The following is a 20311-nucleotide window of genomic DNA, read 5'->3' as shown; positions in this document are numbered from 1 at the left end:
TCGAAAGCATTGACTGTTTGCGACGTGATTTCGCGCATGCGCACTGGGATACGTCCACGGACGGTGCATTCGCCGTTTGTAAAAAGCGTCAATTACGTGGGGTCATACTAGATTAACATACAACACGCCCACTCCAAGCCTACTTTGAATTACGTGGGCTTACGCCGGCAGATTTACGTTATGCCGGCCCGCATATGGGAGCAAGTTCTTTGTGGATACCCTACGAGCCACTCTGATTTACGGCGGCGTAGCGCATATGAGATGCGCTACGCCTGCCTAAATATACGCCCGTTTTTGTGGATCTGGCCCTATGTGTTCATACTTGGAAAACATTTTTTTTCGATAGGGGTTTTTGGTCAGTTGATCAATCAAGGCACACGCGTGAGAGCAGACCTAAAAAGCTAAATTGCATAATAACTTTTACCTCTCTAAAATAAAAATCACAAATTGAAATGCAGATGGAGTGCTAGACACTAGTGAAAAGAATAATTTTAAAGCATCTAGTGAGGACAGCTCTTTGTAAACGGGTGAATCCAGCAATATTCACTTTAGTAGTATTGCAAAAAAGATGGTTAAGAAGTGAGAGCACCAATTATGTTTAAGTCTAATTAAATTTCTTTTTTGCCAACGCAAGAATCACAGGTGTAACCAAGACATTTTTTTGGGGGTTCATGATTTCCCATTTATCAGGACTTCTAGTGGCAGAATAAAACACTGAGTTGTAGCCTGACTTGCTCACCTAAAGGAGAAGTATGGCCAAAGTTTTTTTTTGGCCTTACTTCTATGGTTTACAGGAGTGCAGTTCATTCTGCACTCCTGTGACCCGTTTTAATCCAACAGCGGGCCAAAGCCTACTGTTGGCTAACGTCATTCAGCCGGTCAAGGCTTGGGCAGCACCTGTCCACCCAAAAGCTTGGACCAGCACCTGTCTCAGCCTGGCTGAGCCAGCCCCTCCCCCCCACAATCCAGCACTTTAGTGAGTGCTAGAGAGAAAAGCAGAGGGGGGGAATTGAGTGATCAGTGGTGTTTGATCACTCAGTTATCACTGCAGACCCGGCAGGGGGACAGACGCAACATCAGATCAATGCTGCATCCACCTAGGTGAGTATAAATGTTTATTTTTTATAAATCTCAAACTTCTCTTTTATTTATTTTTTAATTCAATACTTTTTTTATTGTTTCCATACAAATACAGCAGAAAAAAATACAAATCCATATTTTATACTCAGTGCATTTTATGTGCATACAAAAAATTAATTACATAAGTTAAAAATATCCATCCATCCCATTCCCATCCCTCCCCTCCCTCCTATCTTACTTTTAAAGTGCATACACGTTTTTAGTCCTGTTCTTTTCCTTAGATTGTTCTTTACCAGTCTTTTCTTAAAGTGAGTGGCCTATTTTACATAACCATGCTTGCATATTGCATTAAATTTTTTGAGGTTACCACGTCTAATCCATGTTCCCCTTTCCTTCCCTATTGTGCTGTTCATTACGTTAAGCCATTCCTCTACTGTGGGTGGATTTTGTGCTTGCCATTTTAGTGCTATCAATTTCCTCGCCTGGAACAGGCATCTTATAGCTGCTTCTAATATATCCCTCTGCCCCATTCTCTCCTCAATGCATCCTAATAGGCAAACCCTGGCTTCGAGTTCCAGAGTAATTCCAAAGGTTGCATTTATAATGTCCAGAATCTTAACCCAGTATCTATGCAATTTTGGGCATTTCCACATCATATGGATGAGGTCCCCTGTATTTTGACATCTGGGACATTTATCATCTGACTTCCATCCAAATCCATATAATTTCTTTAGGGTTATAATAGACCCTGTGGAGGAGGAATAAATGGGAGACCTATTGTGACGGGGCTAATGAGACCACTGTCCCCAGTTCCAATCAAACTTCTCTTTTAAACAAACCTTCATACACATTATTAGATACTTTTAAAATGTTTCACCGCGTTGTAGTGTGCTCCAAAGTTTTTTATTCTGACACTACAAGTCCTGATGAAGAGGAGCTGGTAAGTCCCCAAAATGCATTGGCTACTTCTGTAGTTCTCACTTTCAGAAATAATTAATTACTCAATTAACCGTCTTTCTTGCAAAAAAAAGAAAAACAAAAGAAAATCCTAGCTACTTTTATTGGGTTCATTTAAAGCAGTTGTAAAGTCAAATGTATTTGTTATTAAAATAAAAAAATACTTTTATACATGCCTGATCTGTGCAATGATATTGCAAAGAAAGGCCCCTTGCCTCCCCTTCTGGAGTCTCCCATTATTGCGCTCTCCACACCTCCTTTCCTGCATGTGCCCCCATAGCAAGTTATACCTTATGGGGGCACACGTGCAGAAGCACTCTCGAGTTGGGCTGTGTGACTCCACAGGAACAAACAGTGCAGCTCGGCTACGCCTCCTGCTAACATGATTCGACTGATCGCAGCAGGAGCGAATTGCTTCCGTTGCTCTCAGTGTAGCCTGTGAGAACAGGAAAAGGGGAGAGACTAGCTGCAGTGGGGCACCGTGCTAGATAGTCAAGTGTTTGAGGGGGAGTGGAAGCTAGTGGGAGATTTAGTATGCATTAAGGTAAGAAGGTTTTTGTCGTTATAATCTCTTAATTTATTTCATCGTTCTGCCCACTTGCCAAGTTTTTTTTTTAATTATTTTCAATACAAATGCATATCTCCTGCGAGCCTGCAATATACATGACTGGCAGATGATTTGAAAAAAGGGTTTGGTTGATTTTGGTGACCAAGATTATCTGTGTGCGAGATGGAGATTCACAGAGATGTATAGAAGGCAACAAGAATAATCTATCAGGGGGGTTACGTGATACACAACGAGGAGGAAAGGAAGGTAATTATACAATATATTTAACTAATAACAAAAAAAAAAACACACAGCATATCTCACAAGTAGAAAAAAGGAATAAAACTTCCCATTTACATCTTTAAAGTTCCATTAAAAAGCCATAGACCTTGAGGGTTTACTAAAATAAAATAAGTACAGATAACAGCCCAACAAGTGCTATTAACCCTCTTTTAATTTGATGATTTCCACTACATTAACCAATTTCTAATCACCCCCTTTTCAGATTGAGGTCTAAAATGGTTCCTAATAGAATTAATAAAGCATATGGCCTTCCAGCTGTCATTTTCCCCTGAGAAATAACTGGTTCAGGCAGTATGGAAACTTGTCCTAAAATTCATCAGACATGTCGTATATGGATAATGGTCAATAAAGCAAAGGCCTTGTGGGTGCTAATGGGAAGTGTGGGATAGAATTATTATGTGCTGACTGGGGAGAAAATAAAAGGAGATTGCAAGTGTTGGTGAGGTGATGTTCCTACTGATAGCAGGGTGCAGGTGCTGTGGTCTTGAGAGTTCCAAGTGGGCACAAAATAGATAGTGTGATAGAAGTGCTGGGGTAAAACGTTTTCATAGTTGCAGGGCTTCTTCTGTACATTTTCTTTTTTCAGTATTTATACTTTTTTTTGTTGAGACCAATATTGGAGTCCTTCACCTAATATGCAGCACTCATATTATTATTCTATAGGATTTATATAGCGCCAACATGAGGGCAGACAGTACAGTTACAATGAAGTTTAATAAAATAGGAGTCAGATGATAGTTATTTGATTTGGTAAAAGATCTGGTATGGACCAAAGGGTTGTTAAGCTGGGTACACAGTACAACGGATTGCACGAAAAAGAAGTGACTGCTCTGGTTGGAGCCACTAACCATGCAAGGTTAGTCCAGCAATCTCCCCTGCTGAGCTATTGTGTTCTGACGGGGGGAGGGCCCTCCCACCAGAACACTCTGATCAGTGCTCTCTGCTATTGAATGAGAGGGTTGTTCTGTTGCACAGACCTTTTCGAGGCGAATGTCTGACTTTATTTTAACTGCTGTTTTCCAACATTCGGCCTGTGTTTGGGGCTTAAGACTGTACAGAGGTATACATTATTATTAGACATAAGGACTGGACTCTCATAGATGGTACATTGTTCTTCTTTGATATCACTGTGGTTCCACCAAGATGTTGGGACAGAAATTTATTAACCTCTTTCTGGGAGACTGGTAACCTTTTCAGTATGAAGAATGTGTTTTCTGTTTGGGTCTACCGCTGTACATGTAACATAAATAGGACAATTTAGGCTGGGAGGGACAGAGAGGAGTCTAAACAGTCTGTCGATATCTGGAATTGAACTCAGAAATTAGATCATCAATCTGCGAAAACTGAGTTTTTTATTTATTTTTAATTGCCTAAATATTTTTGTACTGATTTGTCTAATCAACATAACATTTTATATACAGTATGTGTTATAATTGTATGGATTATGAATTTGTATATTTACATGAATTTAATAAAATGCCATGCCTGTATCTAAAAATGATGCTCATCTTTTAGCTTTTACAAACTGAACAGGTCATCCTTTTGCTGTCAGTTATCAATGGCACAAAGCAAAAAGTTAGTAAATAAAGTGCTTATTCAGCAACAAATACAGAAAAAAAAGCAAATTTTTGTTGGAATAAAATATTCACTATACTACACTATATATAAAAGACCAATTTAAGTACAGTAAACCGGCATACTAACTTACTAGGCACATATGCTGTAATTTCAATAGACATTTCAATAATGCTCATGGGGGCGATATCTCTGCCTTACAAGTACAGGGCAACGGAAAAGTTGTAGTCCCTAGAAAAGGTGGAGATTTGTTCAGAACCATATGCAAACGCGAGGTGTTCTGGATAGTTCACGTTCAAACCAGAATTCCATCAGAGTCGACTTGTGAATGGGATTATACCCATTACTATGCTTGACGTACTACAAGAACTGTGATCCATTTGATGAATATTTTTTTTATAACACATATGTCTATATTTGGATCTCAGTGACGATATTATATTCATTAACATGGCAATATGTATGGGCTGTTTACCTCTTTAGTATTCTCTTTTTTTAAATTGACCTTACTTCCATATTATTGGATAAATTATGAATATATAATAGATTATATTGTCATTTAGTTCTAGCTGGACAATTTCATATGTTTTTATCTTGCATAGTTTGTATATATATTTTTGTATTATTACTTTTACACTTCGTTATTTGTTTTTGAAACACAAGTTTATGATTGTTAACCAATTCAATACCATGTTCTTATTGTTTAATTAACCTGCTGACACCCCCACAGGGGAGGGCCTGGTTGTATATAAATTACCAGTTCATAGATCAAATAAATGGCCTTTGATAAAGCAAAATTTGTGTGCAAAACATGGAACCGGTGTCTCCCTTGCTTGTATATGGTTTTGCACAAAGCAGCCCTGATTAATATTGTATTGACTATTGTTCACAAATAAAAGTGCTAACCAGATGCTAACATTGAAGTGCAAAGACGCAGTTTTTCGTTCCATAGAAATTACATGAAATAGCCACTAATAGGTTCTAATACATAAAACTGATAATGCCCTACTTACCTGTTTTGTGCAATGGTTTCACACAGAGCAGCCCCGATCCTCTTTTTTTTGCTCCACTTTGACCAGTGCCCCCAATAGCAAGATGCTTGCTATGGAGGCACTGGTGCGTGTTTGCTCCCGAGCCCCCACTTAATGCATCCATAAACACATAGAGCCATGGCTCTGCCCCAGTTCTATTCCTATTGGCTCAGTGGCGGTGTTTGACAATGCTACCCCACCGGCACTCCTGGCTCCTCTCCCTGCCAGGTGCCCCATAAGCCATTTGCTATGGGGGCACCCATGCACGCTCGATCCTGGGTGGCGCTCTGTATTTTCATTGACACACAGCATGGCTCACTACCGCCCTCTCCTCACTGGCTGTAATTGACAGCAGCAGTAGCAAATGGCTCCCATTGCTACCTCAGTCTCCAAAAAGGAGAAAGAGAGCCAACGCTCTTATGTACAGCACTGGAATAAGATGGGGCTCAGGTAAATATAAGGGGGGCAGGGTGTAGGAGCTGCACAGAAGTTTTTTTTTACCTTAATGCAGATAATGCATTAAGGTATAGAAAAAACAACCTTTAGAACCACTTTAAGCCTTTCGTACTCCCAACCAAGGAGTGATTCATTAGGGCAAATGTTCGAATCCCCTTTCTAAGGTGTATCCAAAAAGATAGACAACAACACAGCAATCTCTACATTTGGTCAGTGTTGTCAGCTATCGTTTTTTATATATTATAAAGGCCATGAATTGCTTAGAAAAAGATGAAGGGGAAAGCGTGCTGAAATACAGTTTTGCAGTTTGACATCTCTGCATCTTCTCCAATGCCTTCACTTTTATACTGTGGTTGTAAGAAATAAACTTTACAGCTCTGAATTTTACTTAACATAAGCTCAAAGTTATTTTAATTTCTGCAATAAAGTATGTTTTTTTTGACAGATCTATGTGTGTAAAACCAAATTATTTGCATGTATAATAATTATATTCTAATGCTTTTAACGGCAATTAAAAATGGCGGTTCTGTGTGATACATCTGTCTGCTATCCATTGTGGGGGCAGACTTTTTTGGGTGACTCCCAATGATCTTGGTGCTTTAATGACCAGAAAATGCAGAATTCTTAAAAATGCATCGTGTTTGCATTCTAAATCAGTTTGAGACACTCCTGAGATCACTAGGAGTTCCTCATCAGTTGCATCTCACTTGCATTCAACCCTCTTCTAACCTGCATTTGACCTCCTTTTAAGTTGCATCAAACTGCTTCTAGCTGTTTTACCATTCCAGGAGTGTCAAATGCCAAGACACTGCTGGAGAGCTGTGGCTCTCCATCCGCTCACAAAGAACCACATTGTTCCGGAAATGTGTTGGATTCTGAAAATACTTTGGAAACTCATCAAAAGCGTGAATAAAGAGGACATCTCCTGCTAGGGTTGCTCCATCAGTTCCATTTCCTCCTGCTGAAATAGTAACCAGCAAAACTTAGGAGGAAAAAAAAAACAACCTAGAGATTTCTTACCTTTATGTCGAGCAAAGTAACGACCCAGTATGATGAGAAGGCAAAGCATTGCAAAGACAACCACAGCAACCACACCCCCAATTACTGCATGGTCTACACCAAGGGGGCTCTCTTCACCTGCTCGTGTATCTGTAATAGAAAAACAAAGATAAACTGCTGGAGCACTGAGGTACTGTAAAAGGGTGGACCATTACAGCAACATTAAAGATTTCCAAAGATATTTTACTTCTGGTACCCATTCATGAAACTGCTGATTTTCTCACAGGAATTAAGCCTCCCCAGTCATTTTTTTATACAGCATAAAAAGCCACATTAAGCTTGTTTCTAAAATATATATATATATATATATATATATATATATATATATATATATATATACATACACAAAGATCAAAGGGAATATTTCCAAATTTATCAGGCGAGTAGTATGTCACTCCCACAGTCAAACATTTCTTTTTCTGTTTGCCCATGGTCAGAAAGTCATATGACTGTGCTGGAAATCCTTAAAGTGGAAGTAAACCCTTCAATTTCATAGTTCCAAAAACAGTTAACATTCCCGGCATGCCGGAAATGCTAGCCGTCACATTTGTTTGTGCTCTCAACCAAACTGCCAAACCATCCAATGGCTGGTTTCATAACAGGTCACATGTACAGCAGCATGGCAGTTGCAGATTAAACAGAGGTCAATATGGCCGCTTCCTTGGTTGAAAACGATAGGAGGGTTTACTTCCACTTTAAATTGTGCAATGATTTTAGTTCAAATGGGTAAGTAATTGTTTTTATGTTGGATCAAGTTCTTCAGCATAATTATTTCTAAGACAGCACGGTGGATAAGATTATATTACTAAGTGTTTCAGGATGCTGGTAAATCTTCCCTATCACCATTTTTAATGTTGCTGTAAATCTATATACTTTTGGGTTTATACAAAGTTAGTAAAACATATGTTGTGAATGGACAAAACAGGTTGCTCTATAGCATTAGTATACTATATTAGAATCAAACTAGATTGCAAACATTTATTCTACAATAGAAAAAATGCCAGTGAAAAGTATGGTTAGCAAGAAAGTAGACACACCGACTAGAGTTTGAAAATCAGATGATAAAAGTAAGTTGAAGATCCACATTTGTAAAGCACACTTACAGCTACAGTGAAGTAAAGGCTTCAAGATTGTACCTCATTTTAATTTAATTCCTCAAACTGCATGTACAATGACAATATTGTATTTATAACAGATGAAGAGGAAATAATTTAAAAAGTAAAAGCCGGAATTGCCCTTTGCAATCATTCAGGTGCTTCTGTATTTTGGTCTGTACTGGTAAATAATATGGATTAATTATTATAAGGAATAAAGACATCAATGTCATAATTTTATAAGTAGTAATACGATAAGTACAACTAAAACCTAGGCAATTCAACCTGAGCATACAGTAGGTGAACCCGATTTTGTGTCAATCTCGCTCTCTTTCTCAGCGAGATTGAGCACCTACGAGCCCCATCGCGGGAGCCAGCGCCGAGCTGGCTTGCCGCGATGGATACAGAGCCGTCATAGAAGCGACGGGAGATCCGACTTGGATTCCCGCCAATTCTACACGTGTGCGGCGTTTGTTATGAATCCTGAAGGGGAAGTCCCCGCCGGATTTTAAATAAAAATCCGGCATGGGTCCCCCCTCAGGAGCATACCGGGCCCTTAGGTCTGTTATGGGTTGTAAGGAGAGCCCCCTACGCCGGAAAAAACGGCGTAGGGGATCCCCCTACAATCCATACCAGACCCGTATCCAAAGCACGCTACCCGGCCAGCCAGGAAGGGAGTGGGGACGAGCGAGCGCCCCCCCCCCCTCCTGAGCCGTACCAGGCTGCATGCCCTCAACATGGGGGGGTTGGGTGCTCTGGGGCAGGGGGGCGCACTGCGGCCCCCCCCACCTCAGAGCACCCTGTCCCCATGTTGATGAGGACAGGGCCCCTTCCCGACAACCCTGGCCGTTGGTTGTCGGGGTATGCGGGCGGGAGGCTTATCGGAATCTGGGAGCCCCCTTTAATAAGGGGGCCCCCAGATACCGGCCCCCCACCCTAAGTGAATGAGTATGGGGTACATCGTACCCCTACCCATTCACCTGCAAGAAAAGTGGTAAAAACACAAATAAACCACACAGTGTATTAAAATATTTTATTTTTCTGCTCCGGAGGCCTCCCCCTGTCTTCTTTATTAGCTCTTTTACCAGGGGGGGCTTCTTCTTTGACGTCTTCGGGTGGGTGGGGGCCGCCGTCTGGTTCTCTTCCACCGCCGGGGGGGGTGGCTTTTAAAAAAGCCCCCACCCCCCCGGCGGGTTTCCTCCGGCGTCTTCGGCGGGGCTCTTCTTCTTCCGCTATCCCGACGGGTCTTCTCAACTCTCCGGGGTTCTCCTTCTGTCTTCGCCGCTCTCCGTTGTTGACTCGTCGCACCCCGGTTCTTCGTCTCGCTGTCCGGTGTCTTCTTCCGTGATGTACGTCTTCTCCTTCCGTGCTGTGATGAGTTCTTCTTCCGTGCTGTGACGTCATGTTCTTCACTTCTCTCCTTCTCCCGATGTTGCCACGACGGTCCTCCTCGCTGAAATGACGGATGCGCGCCTTGCATCGGACCTATATAGGCCTCACAGTCCCATCATGCTCTGTACCTACCCATGTGATACCTACCACGTGGGTAGGTATCACATGGGTAGGTACAGAGCATGATGGGACTGTGAGGCCTATATAGGTCCGATGCAAGGCGCGCATCCGTCATTTCAGCGAGGAGGACCGGCGTGGCAACATCGGGAGAAGGAGAGAAGTGAAGAACATGACGTCACAGCACGGAAGAAGAACTCATCACAGCACGGAAGGAGAAGACGTACATCACGGAAGAAGACACCGGACAGCGAGACGAAGAACCGGGGTGCGACGAGTCAACAACGGAGAGCGGCGAAGACAGAAGGAGAACCCCGGAGAGTTGAGAAGACCCGTCGGGATAGCGGAAGAAGAAGAGCCCCGCCGAAGACGCCGGAGGAAACCCGCCGGGGGGGTGGGGGCTTTTTTAAAAGCCACCCCCCCCCGGCGGTGGAAGAGAACCAGACGGCGGCCCCCACCCACCCGAAGACGTCAAAGAAGAAGCCCCCCCTGGTAAAAGAGCTAATAAAGAAGACAGGGGGCGGCCTCCGGAGCAGAAAAATAAAATATTTTAATACACTGTGTGGTTTATTTGTGTTTTTATCACTTTTCTTGCAGGTGAATGGGTAGGGGTACGATGTACCCCATACTCATTCACTTAGGGTGGGGGGCCGGTATCTGGGGGCCCCCTTATTAAAGGGGGCTCCCAGATTCCGATAAGCCTCCCGCCCGCATACCCCGACAACCAACGGCCAGGGTTGTCGGGAAGGGGCCCTGTCCTCATCAACATGGGGACAGGGTGCTCTGAGGTGGGGGGGGCCGCAGTGCGCCCCCCTGCCCCAGAGCACCCAACCCCCCCATGTTGAGGGCATGCAGCCTGGTACGGCTCAGGAGGGGGGGGGGGGGGGCGCTCGCTCGTCCCCACTCCCTTCCTGGCTGGCCGGGTAGCGTGCTTTGGATACGGGTCTGGTATGGATTGTAGGGGGACCCCCTACGCCGTTTTTTCCGGCGTAGGGGGGCTCTCCTTACAACCCATAACAGACCTAAGGGCCCGGTATGCTCCTGAGGGGGGACCCATGCCGGATTTTTATTTAAAATCCGGCGGGGACTTCCCCTTCAGGATTCATAACAAACGCCGCACACGTGTAGAATTGGCGGGAATCCAAGTCGGATCTCCCGTCGCTTCTATGACGCGCTTGCTGGAATGTGCTGTCACTATTCCAGTGAGTGTGAGATGTCGGCGAGATCTCGGCACCCTGTCGCCGAGTATCAGCGCGACGCTGTCGTGCTAAAAGCACAATATCACAAACACCTACTGTATGTAGAAAACATCCAAACACATCAGTCACTGTCAGTGAACATCATAGGATCCTCAGATATAGGCAGCTAAACCTGTAAATGTTGAATTTAGGCTTCCCTTCCCCTTCTGGCCACTGGAGTCTCCACAAAGATTGCCAAGGCCACCAACAAATTGCCTCTGAAGATTTGTCAAACTCTACTTTTACAGGAAAGGTTGACATTTTCCAAAAAAATTACACAACCTGGGTCCCTGGATCAATTAACTTTTTGACATGACACTTTAAAATAAAATAACCTCTACCTATTTATATTTGACTTTTAAGCAGTGAGTAAAACGGAACATAATCTGATGCAAAATTTATTTAATAAATTAGGAAACCCAAATAAAGTTTAACAATGTCAAGGATGCACCTACTATTTTATAGAGGTAGGTTTATCTTTAACATAACTTTACCTAAATGCGGGATTACAAACTTTCACAAAGTCAAAGGCTATGCAGTCCTTTCTCCACAAAGTAATTTGCAGGCCTGGTGAAAAAGTTGCACAGGCACTGCATTGTGGTTGTAAGTTGGGGGATACCCAAGTCTCATAAGGAAGTCCATGTGTGCATTGGATTTCAGAGAGGGCAGCCCACTACATTCGCTTTTGAGAGCCAACATGCAGAATTTTAATTGAGCCAGTTATTCGTTTTCCAAGTCTGTATAAATAATTTTCTCATATAACTTCAGAAAACCTCCACTTTTTTTTGTTAAAGCCATCCTTGAGCTCTAGATCCCTTATCTGTCTCTCAGAGACAGCATCAAAGTAGATGGTGACCCAGGATGATGTCTATGGCTCCATCCTTCTGGAATGAATATCAGGTGAAGGCATCATCAGGGAGAAGTACTGTGATCTCTGTGAAAAGCAATACATACCTGAAAAAGTTACACATTACATGCATGCTTCACTTCACATGGAGCATATATCTAAATCCAAGTCAACTTTAAGGTACGTATTGGTGTTTAATTTACTGTATGTGTCACTAATTATTTTTTTATGACCACAGAACTGCTGTTATTTCTAATTAAATAACTGCATTCCAAAATCTGGGAGAACTGTTTTTTTTTTTTCTTCTTATTTTTAAATCACAAAACTATCATTGCATTTAAAAAAATGAACTTGTAAAGCAAGCACAATCTGCCCATATGCAATGAACGATACCTTGTGAAACCTGGTTGTTTTCAACATTCGTTCAGAAATAAGTACCATGAAATAGTTACTCAGTGTAACAGAACAATGTTTAATTGACCTGAGAGCCTACCTGTCAATTGACCTGTCACTTGCAGATACATTTTAAACTCTCATAAAACACAAAGGGCCAGATTCACAGTCAGCGGCGTAAATGTAGGCGGGCGTAGCATATCGTAGTTACGCTACGCCGCCGCAACTTAGAGAGGCAAGTGCTGTATTCACAAAGCACTTGCGTCTAAAGTTACGGTGACGTAGTGTAATTTTGCCGGCGTAAGCGCACCTAAATCAAATGAGGAACAGGGGGGCGTGTTTTATTTAAACTAATCATGACCCCACGTAAATGACGCTTTTTTCAAACGGCGCATGCTCAGTATCACGTCAAATTTTCAAATTAAATTACGCCCGCTCAATGCCTAGTCGACGTGAACGTAACTTACGTCCAGCCCCATTCACAGACGACTTACGCAAACGACGTAAAACACGACGCTGTTCCTGACGTTTCCGACGTCCATACCCAACATGACTTACCCCTGCTTTATGAGGGGTAACTTTACGCTGGCGTATGTCTTACGTAAACGACGTATCTTGCTACGCCAGGTGCACGTACGTTCGTGAATCGGCGTATCTAGCTCATTAGCATATTTGACGCGGAAATCTACGGAAGCGCCACCTTAATATGCACCCTAAGATACGACGGTGTAAGAGACTTATTTTTAGTTTATAACACCACAGTTTACTTAATATTCCTTTAAGGAGAAGTTTACCTTTTGTAACATGTAACACCCCCTATTCAGGGTGTAACAGGGTTGTAAACCGTTACTGTTGCAGCAGCAGCCCCCGTACCCACCTTCCTCATCTCCTATTGTGACAGAGAGCAGGGACCTTCTCCCCACACCTGCTGTCACAATTTAAAAAAAGCGGCCACGCTTTTACTTGCAAAAAGATGTGCCATTATTTTTTTAACAAGGGTGAACTTATCCTTTTATGCCCCGTACACACGATCGGAATTTCCGATGGACTTTTTCCATCAGATTGTCCGATCGTGTGTATCCCCATTGGAGTTTTTTCATCGGACATTCCGATGAATTCCATCGGAGTTTAGATATAGAACATGTTCTATTTTTTTTCGATGGAATTTCCGTGGGAATTCCGACGTGATTTGGCCGGACAAAAGCCTGATAGTGTGTACGCGGCATTACTATATCCGGCACACTACACTCAAAAGGTTAACTACCCCTTCACCAATGCATATAACACTGTTCCATGATAGCAGCTAGTTAAATAGTTGAAATATAGCTTTTGAATAGGCACAAACTGAGTTTTCAGTGCCTAGAAATTGGGATAGGCGGAAAGAAAAAAACACTGGAAGCCGAGTGGATTGTGTCAGCAGCGTGAAATGAATGGATTGTTAGAAAGCACAATAGCCTTTCTGTAACACTAAATATGCTAAAGCAGTAAAGATCTGCATGATCCGTTTCAAGGTCTGTGTACAAGTCCTCAACATCTCAAGTGGGCTATGTACGGTGGATATTTCTGAAATATATTTTTTAATGACTCAAAACAGTTGTTTAAAGAATAACTCTGGGCAGAATACAAACTCTGGTCATAAATAAACCATAAGAATACGTATGTTTAAAGAGAACTTTCTGCTTTCATAATAAGAACAGGTCATTGGGGGTAATCTGAATTGTTTTTTACGGTTTAGTTGTGGGCATGCTGTGGTAAATCTAACATAACTGCAACTATAATAAATTGATGAGGTAGCACTGCAATATAGTGTGCGTAATATATATATATATATATATATATATATATATACACACACACACATACATACACACACACATATATATATATATATACACACACACACACACATCAACATCGGGAGAAGGAGAGAAGTGAAGAACATGACGTCACAGCACGGAAGAAGAACTCACAGCACGGAAGGAGAAGAAGACGTACAGCACGGAAGAAGAAGGCAACGGACAGCGAGAGGAAGAACCGGGGTGCGCCGAGTCAACAGCGGAGAGCGGCGAGCATAGAAGGAGACCCCTGGAGAGTTGAGAAGACCCCCCGGATAGCGGAGAAGACCCGTCGGGATAGCGGAAGAAGAAGCCCCCCCGCCGAAGACGCCGGAGGAAACCCGCCGGGGGGTGGGGGCTTTTTTAAAAGCGACCCCCCCCGGCGGTGGAAGAGAACCAGACGGCGGCCCCCACCCACCCGAAGACGTCAAAGAAGAAACTCCCCCTGGTAAAAGAGCTAATAAAGAAGACAGGGGGAGCCTCCGGAGCAGAAAAATAAATTGTTTTAAAAACCCTTGTGTGGTGTGTTTATTAACTTTGACATTTTTCCTACAGGTGAATGGTTAGGGGTACGATGTACCCCATTATCCATTCACTTAGGGTGGGGGGCCCCCTTATTAAAGGGGGCTCCCAGATTCCGATAAGCCTCCCGCCCGCATACCCCGACAACCAACGGCCAGGGTTCTCGGGAAGGGGCCCTGTCCTCATTAACATGGGGACAGGGTGCTCTGAGGTGGGGGGGCCGCAGTGCGCCCCCCTGCCCCAGAGCACCCAACCCCCCATGTTGAGGGCATGCAGCCTGGTACGGCTCAGGAGGGGGGGCGCTCGCTCGTCCCCACTCCCTTCCTGGCCGGCCAGGTAGCGTGCTTTGGATACGGGTCTGGTATGGATTGTAGGGGGACCTCCTACGCCGTTTTTTTCGGCGTTGGGGGGCTCTCCTTACAACCCATAACAGACCTAAGGGCCCGGCATGCTCCTGAGGGGGGAACCCATGCTGGATTTTTATTTAAAGTCCGGTGGGGACTTCCCCCTCAGGATTCATAACAAACGCCGCACACGTGTAGAATTGGCGGGAATCCAAGTCGGATCTCCCGTCGCTTCTATGACGGCTCTGTCTCCATCGCGGCAAGCCAGCTCGGCGCTGGCTCCCGTGATGGGGCTCGTAGGTGGTCAATCTCGCCGAGAAAGGGAGCGAGATTGACACAATATCGCGTGCACCTACTGTATATATATATATATATATACACATACACACATATATATATATATATATATATATATATATACACATACACACACACACACACACACACACTGGCCACTTTATTAGGTACACAAATTAAATTGCTCAGTAACACAAATTGATAATCAGCCAAACACATGGTAGCAAATGCATTTAGGGATCTAGGTCATGAGGACTTGCTGAAGTTCAAACCGAGCATCAGAATGGGGAAAAAATTGGATTTTAAGTGACTTTGAATGTGGCATTGTTGTTGATGCCAGATTGGTTGGTCTGGGTATTTCAAAAACTGCTGGTCTACTGGGATTTTCATGCACAACCATCCTTAGGGTTTACAGAGAATGGCTCAAAAAAGAGAAAATATCCAGTGATTTACAGCTGTGTGGATGAAAATGCCTTGTTGATGTCAAAGAGTTTAGGCATTTTGTTCCTTAGTAATTCAACAGAAAAAAAGCAGTTCTGTGTACCAAACTCACCTAGATCAACAGTATTATCCTGGGTAGACACATTCTGGTCCAGCATCACCCTACTTACTTTTACAGAACAACAGAGTCGTGTCATTGCACTGGGGGTGACCCAAATCTGGAGTTTGGCTTTAGGTTGCTTACAGTCACACAGCAAATATATATATTTATTATTTATATTTAGAAAGAGGGGATCAATCGCGAGACACACACAGTACATATAAAATTGAAAGGTCTACAGATACTGTATATGAAATAAATCTCACATTTTGTGAGAAAAAATAGGGAATGCTAAAAACACAAGTACTATCGCATACTACAATCCTTTTTTTCCCCAATTTTTTTTTTTACAAATTTACTATGTTTCTCCCAAAACTATGGAAAGAACTATGAACTTGAATCAGTTTAAAGACCAATAACACTTTTAAATGTGGATTATAAAATCATATCAAAAAGTCTAGACTTACGATTACAAGCATTCTTCTGCTAAAATACTAACCACCCATCAAACATACTTTGTGAAAGGAACATATTCCATTATTAGCATCAGAGACAAACTATAGCGACCACAATTGCCTCTTCTACACTAAAAATATCCTATTAAGCTTTGATGCAGAAAAGGTGTTTGACAAGATTTCACAGCCTTTTCATTTTGAAGTAGAGGTTTTAGTTATTTATATCATATCTAAAGTGTAAATTCTAGAGCAAACCAACATCAGCGGCACTCAAACACCTGACAAGGATGCCATCTATAAACCTTCCATGAATTCATTGCTACAGGTTCTAGAGATGGAATTACATGCAAATGTATACTATACAAAAAAAATACGTAATCAAACCACATTCACTAATGCCTCGCTACTTTATATTTGTAATCCCTAAATTGATAAGTGGACAAAAGGCATATGTTTTTATTTCCACCGATTACTGATGTAGGGGTATTTTTTACTCCCACTATCCAACACAGGCCTTATTTAAAGCACAGCTCTGGGGAATACGAGAATTCAACCTGCAGTGGGGCTGTGTTAACTGCTCATTTATTCGAAGGGAGCGTAAAAGGACTTTTAATTATCCAATACCCTGGCAGATGTCAGTGCATGGCTCTGGTAATGGACTGCCCCTCAGCATCATCCAATGCAAACCTATAGACGATGAATCAGTCTTCATAATGTTAGCACCCAAATCTGTTGGAGCATAGGGGAGAAGTGATGCTCTACTGCAAGGAGGAACGATTAAAAATATACCAGGCTTGGAATTTAACTTCCACAGACAAAAGGGAACATTTTTACTTTATCCAAATGACACAGGGGCATGTATTATTACCACTGGCTACCATCATATGGGCATTTTGTATTGGACCACCATCCTGCATTTTTGCTCTCACTGGCCTTCAGTGCTGGGTCGTTCTTTCACTCTGAGTAAAGTCTTGCCCCTAAACAGTGTGATAGACTGTAAACTGACCCTTTACTTACACCCTGGGCTAAACAATTAAATATTTGTATTCCCTGGCAACAATATTTTATTTTATTAGCGCTGTCATAAAGGAAATCAAAACAATACCACAAGCTGAAACTCATTGACCAATCCAAGAAAGTAAACTCACAATGTTAATAATTCTTTAGAGTTTACATTTCTTATGCAAAAGGCATTATCGCCAGAAAAAAAAATGCATTCATTCAATGATTTTCTAAAAGCTCAGCTAACCATTTATAGAGACATTTTGAAAATGTATCCTAAAATTAATATTTTTCTTGCTGTAATTTTATGTAGATATGACAACCACAGAAATGCCACCAACCAGAGGGAGATCTACGGCAATTAATGTACACATAATAATTGATAAACAATATAATAAATTATTATTTATATTTAATAATAAACACTTTGGTATAAATATGTAGTTGGGCCATATTTTTTTCTGTTACACCCAGAATGCATAACGTTTGTTATAGGTCTCAAAAATACAGTAGTAAAAATACAAAAAAACAAAAGCACAATTTTTTCCCCCTCATACATTAAAATGTGAAAAAAAATATGTTTTTATTCTATTTTAGTTAAACTAAACCATAGCAAACAAAATGCTATTTGTATCTTTTCTATATCGTCTCTCTCTCTAGATACAAGTGTATCTTTAACCTCAGTCTCTAATAGTCTATAGATATGCTGTTTCCAAAAAAAGTGAAAGCTGTATGGGTTATAGGCTCCAAATCTTAAGACGTTCTAGTTGAAGGAGACAAGAACCATGAGAACTATTTGGGGTGTAATGAGGAGTTAGATAATGGGACGCAAAGGACAACATTAAAATTCAAACAGTTGTCCCTGGCAGCAGAGCCAGCACACTTTCTCCAGCTGGGCACCATGGTCTGTAACAATGGCAAGAAAGTAAAGAAAGCTTTGAGGGTCACTCTTTTGTTGGCAGCATCTGAATAGTTTGATACAGCTTCCACTTCCTAATAATCAAACCAACAGTTCTCAATGGGAAATACAAAATCCTTGCTATTGTTTGACACTATTTTTCTAACACATGCCTGTGCTTTATTTTATCTCAACTTTGCAAACTGATTTCATTTTTACAGCTATCCTTAACAATTATGTTGTGAATAAGCAGCTCTTAAATGTGGGGTTATCCTAAAATCCTGGCAGGTAGTCCAATTACTCATTGATGGAGACCAGTAGTAAGGCATTTGTGTCAACATTGTGTAATTGCAACAGGAAGATTAAATACTCATGCAAAGATCATGTTTGTGCTTTTTATTAAGATATTTTTCTGACATAAAAGAATGCCATTTTGAGTTTAAAGGCCAAGTTCACATTCAGAACATGTTACACCTGCATTTAGGGTGTAACATGGTTCCAGGAACTTCCCCCCTCTCCATAACAGTGGATTGGGTTCCTTTCACCTGGAGCCACTGTCACATTTAAAATCAGAAATCTGTGCCACCACAGCAGGTGGACCTGTGGCTCTCAAAACACAGAGTGCAGATGAGATTGAGGACATCCGATCCACTGATATCTGCAGGTACAACACTTTGCTGGCTCCCGGAGGAAAAATAATAAATGCACAAATTTTGTTTTGCAAAAATGTGTGCATTTATTGTTTTTTCCCCCCTAAAGGTAATCCTTTAAGTCAGTGGTTCTCAACCCCTGTCCTCAGCCCCCCTAACAGGCCAGATTTTAAGTATAAACTTGGGCAGATTCAGACTAGAATACTGCAATCACTGAGCAGCAAATGACATCACCTGTGATGTATTTCAGTTATCTTGTAAACCTGGCCTGTTAGTGGGTCCTGATGACAGGATTTGAGAACTACTGCTTTAAGTGCTTTGAAATAAAAAAGATCACAGAATAGCTTAGGATTTGAATTAGAAAATAAGCTTTTGCAGCGCTCTGTATATAAACGCACAACATACAAACAAGACACAAGACCTCAATATGCCTTAGAAACTGCCCGTTTGCCTGCCATAAGGCACTGTAAATCTTTTACAATCCTATTTACCACTATATTTTGTATGATTTTAGAGGCATTCACAAATATTTGTTGATAGATCTGCTCTTTTTCAATTTCATAAAACTGTAATCTTTGAATGGCCTTATAGCTCTGCAGTTTAGTGGATACTAATTCTTTTTAAATATATGTTGTTCCTGTCTATATGCAACAGTGATTTACTTTTAGATTTTTTCAGTTGGTAAAGACAAATGTGTTACGCAAAGTAAAGCTTTTTTTGAGAAAATCTAAAAATAATATGGCAATATCTGGATAGTACCAGCAGTGATTTTTGCTTTTTATATGAAAAAGTGAAATGATTATCAAAAGGACAAAATAAATAAGGAGGCCTGGTTGCTAGATCTCTCAATTACAGAATTCAGCTGAAATGTTATATGTGGTCATCCTAATGCTAAGTGATGGATGATGGTTATTGATCTGAGTCCTGTTAGGTACAGGTAATAGGAATTTACTGTGAATTTGGAATTAAAAAAATAAATAAATCTGTTTTTAAGATTCAGACAGCCACAGAATTAAGGCGCCTGTAAAGAATCAGAAACCGTGATGAAATATATTTTATTAAAACGTCTAAATGAAAGAGATGTAAACTCTCATGCTCAACATTGTTGGCTAGATCTCACCTAATCATTTTTTTTTTTTTTATAAAGCTTTTTTTTTTATGCAAAGAGCCATGCACAGAGCTGCAGAATGGGGCACTAGGAATATAGGGTGGCTACACACTACCATGCAAGACTAGATACAGTGATGCTTTTTTCTGCCTTAGTTTAGCACAGAGATGTCATTGGAACGACAAGCAGTCACAGAAAAATCCAATCAGCACTGTTCATGGGAAGGTAAGAGCGCTGCTGCTCCACAGAGCGCATGCAAAGCAATCTTGTCACCCTGACGGTGGACAGTTGGGGGGGGGGGGGACAGGACTACTTTTTAAAATTCCAATTTTCAGTAAAATCAGCAAAAAAGACGGTTGGGTAGTGGCTTATATAAAAATGCATACATTCATGTGAAAAAATGAGCACAGCTTCCATGGAAAATCGTTAACTTTTCCAAAATATTTGGACAAATATTAAACCTTCATTCAAACAGTGCTGGCAGATAACGGTGACAAACTAATAAAACAGAAGGAAAATGTGTGTTCCCAAATAATCTGAGTGCACTGTTGATCTTGGCATGATGAAAGC

At 41.5% G+C, this 20311-nt stretch overlaps 1 protein-coding gene across 7 annotated transcripts in view; it reads right to left on the bottom strand.

Annotated features, from left to right (window-relative positions):
- The window catches only part of CADM1 (cell adhesion molecule 1), a 427454-nt gene that overhangs the window by 3861 nt on the left and 403282 nt on the right, over positions 1-20311 (bottom strand). For all 7 annotated transcript variants that reach the window (XM_040325375.1, XM_040325377.1, XM_040325376.1 and 4 more), the window contains one exon: positions 6970-7098. In XM_040325375.1, the coding sequence (XP_040181309.1) occupies positions 6970-7098 (129 nt within the window). The remainder of the gene's footprint in view (positions 1-6969; positions 7099-20311) is intronic.

The sequence above is a fragment of the Rana temporaria genome, chromosome 10 (assembly GCF_905171775.1).
Source record: "Rana temporaria chromosome 10, aRanTem1.1, whole genome shotgun sequence".
In the NCBI taxonomy this organism is placed as follows: domain Eukaryota; kingdom Metazoa; phylum Chordata; class Amphibia; order Anura; family Ranidae; genus Rana; species Rana temporaria.
Note: the sequence above shows the minus strand (reverse complement) of the source record. Positions and strands in the feature narration are given on the sequence as shown.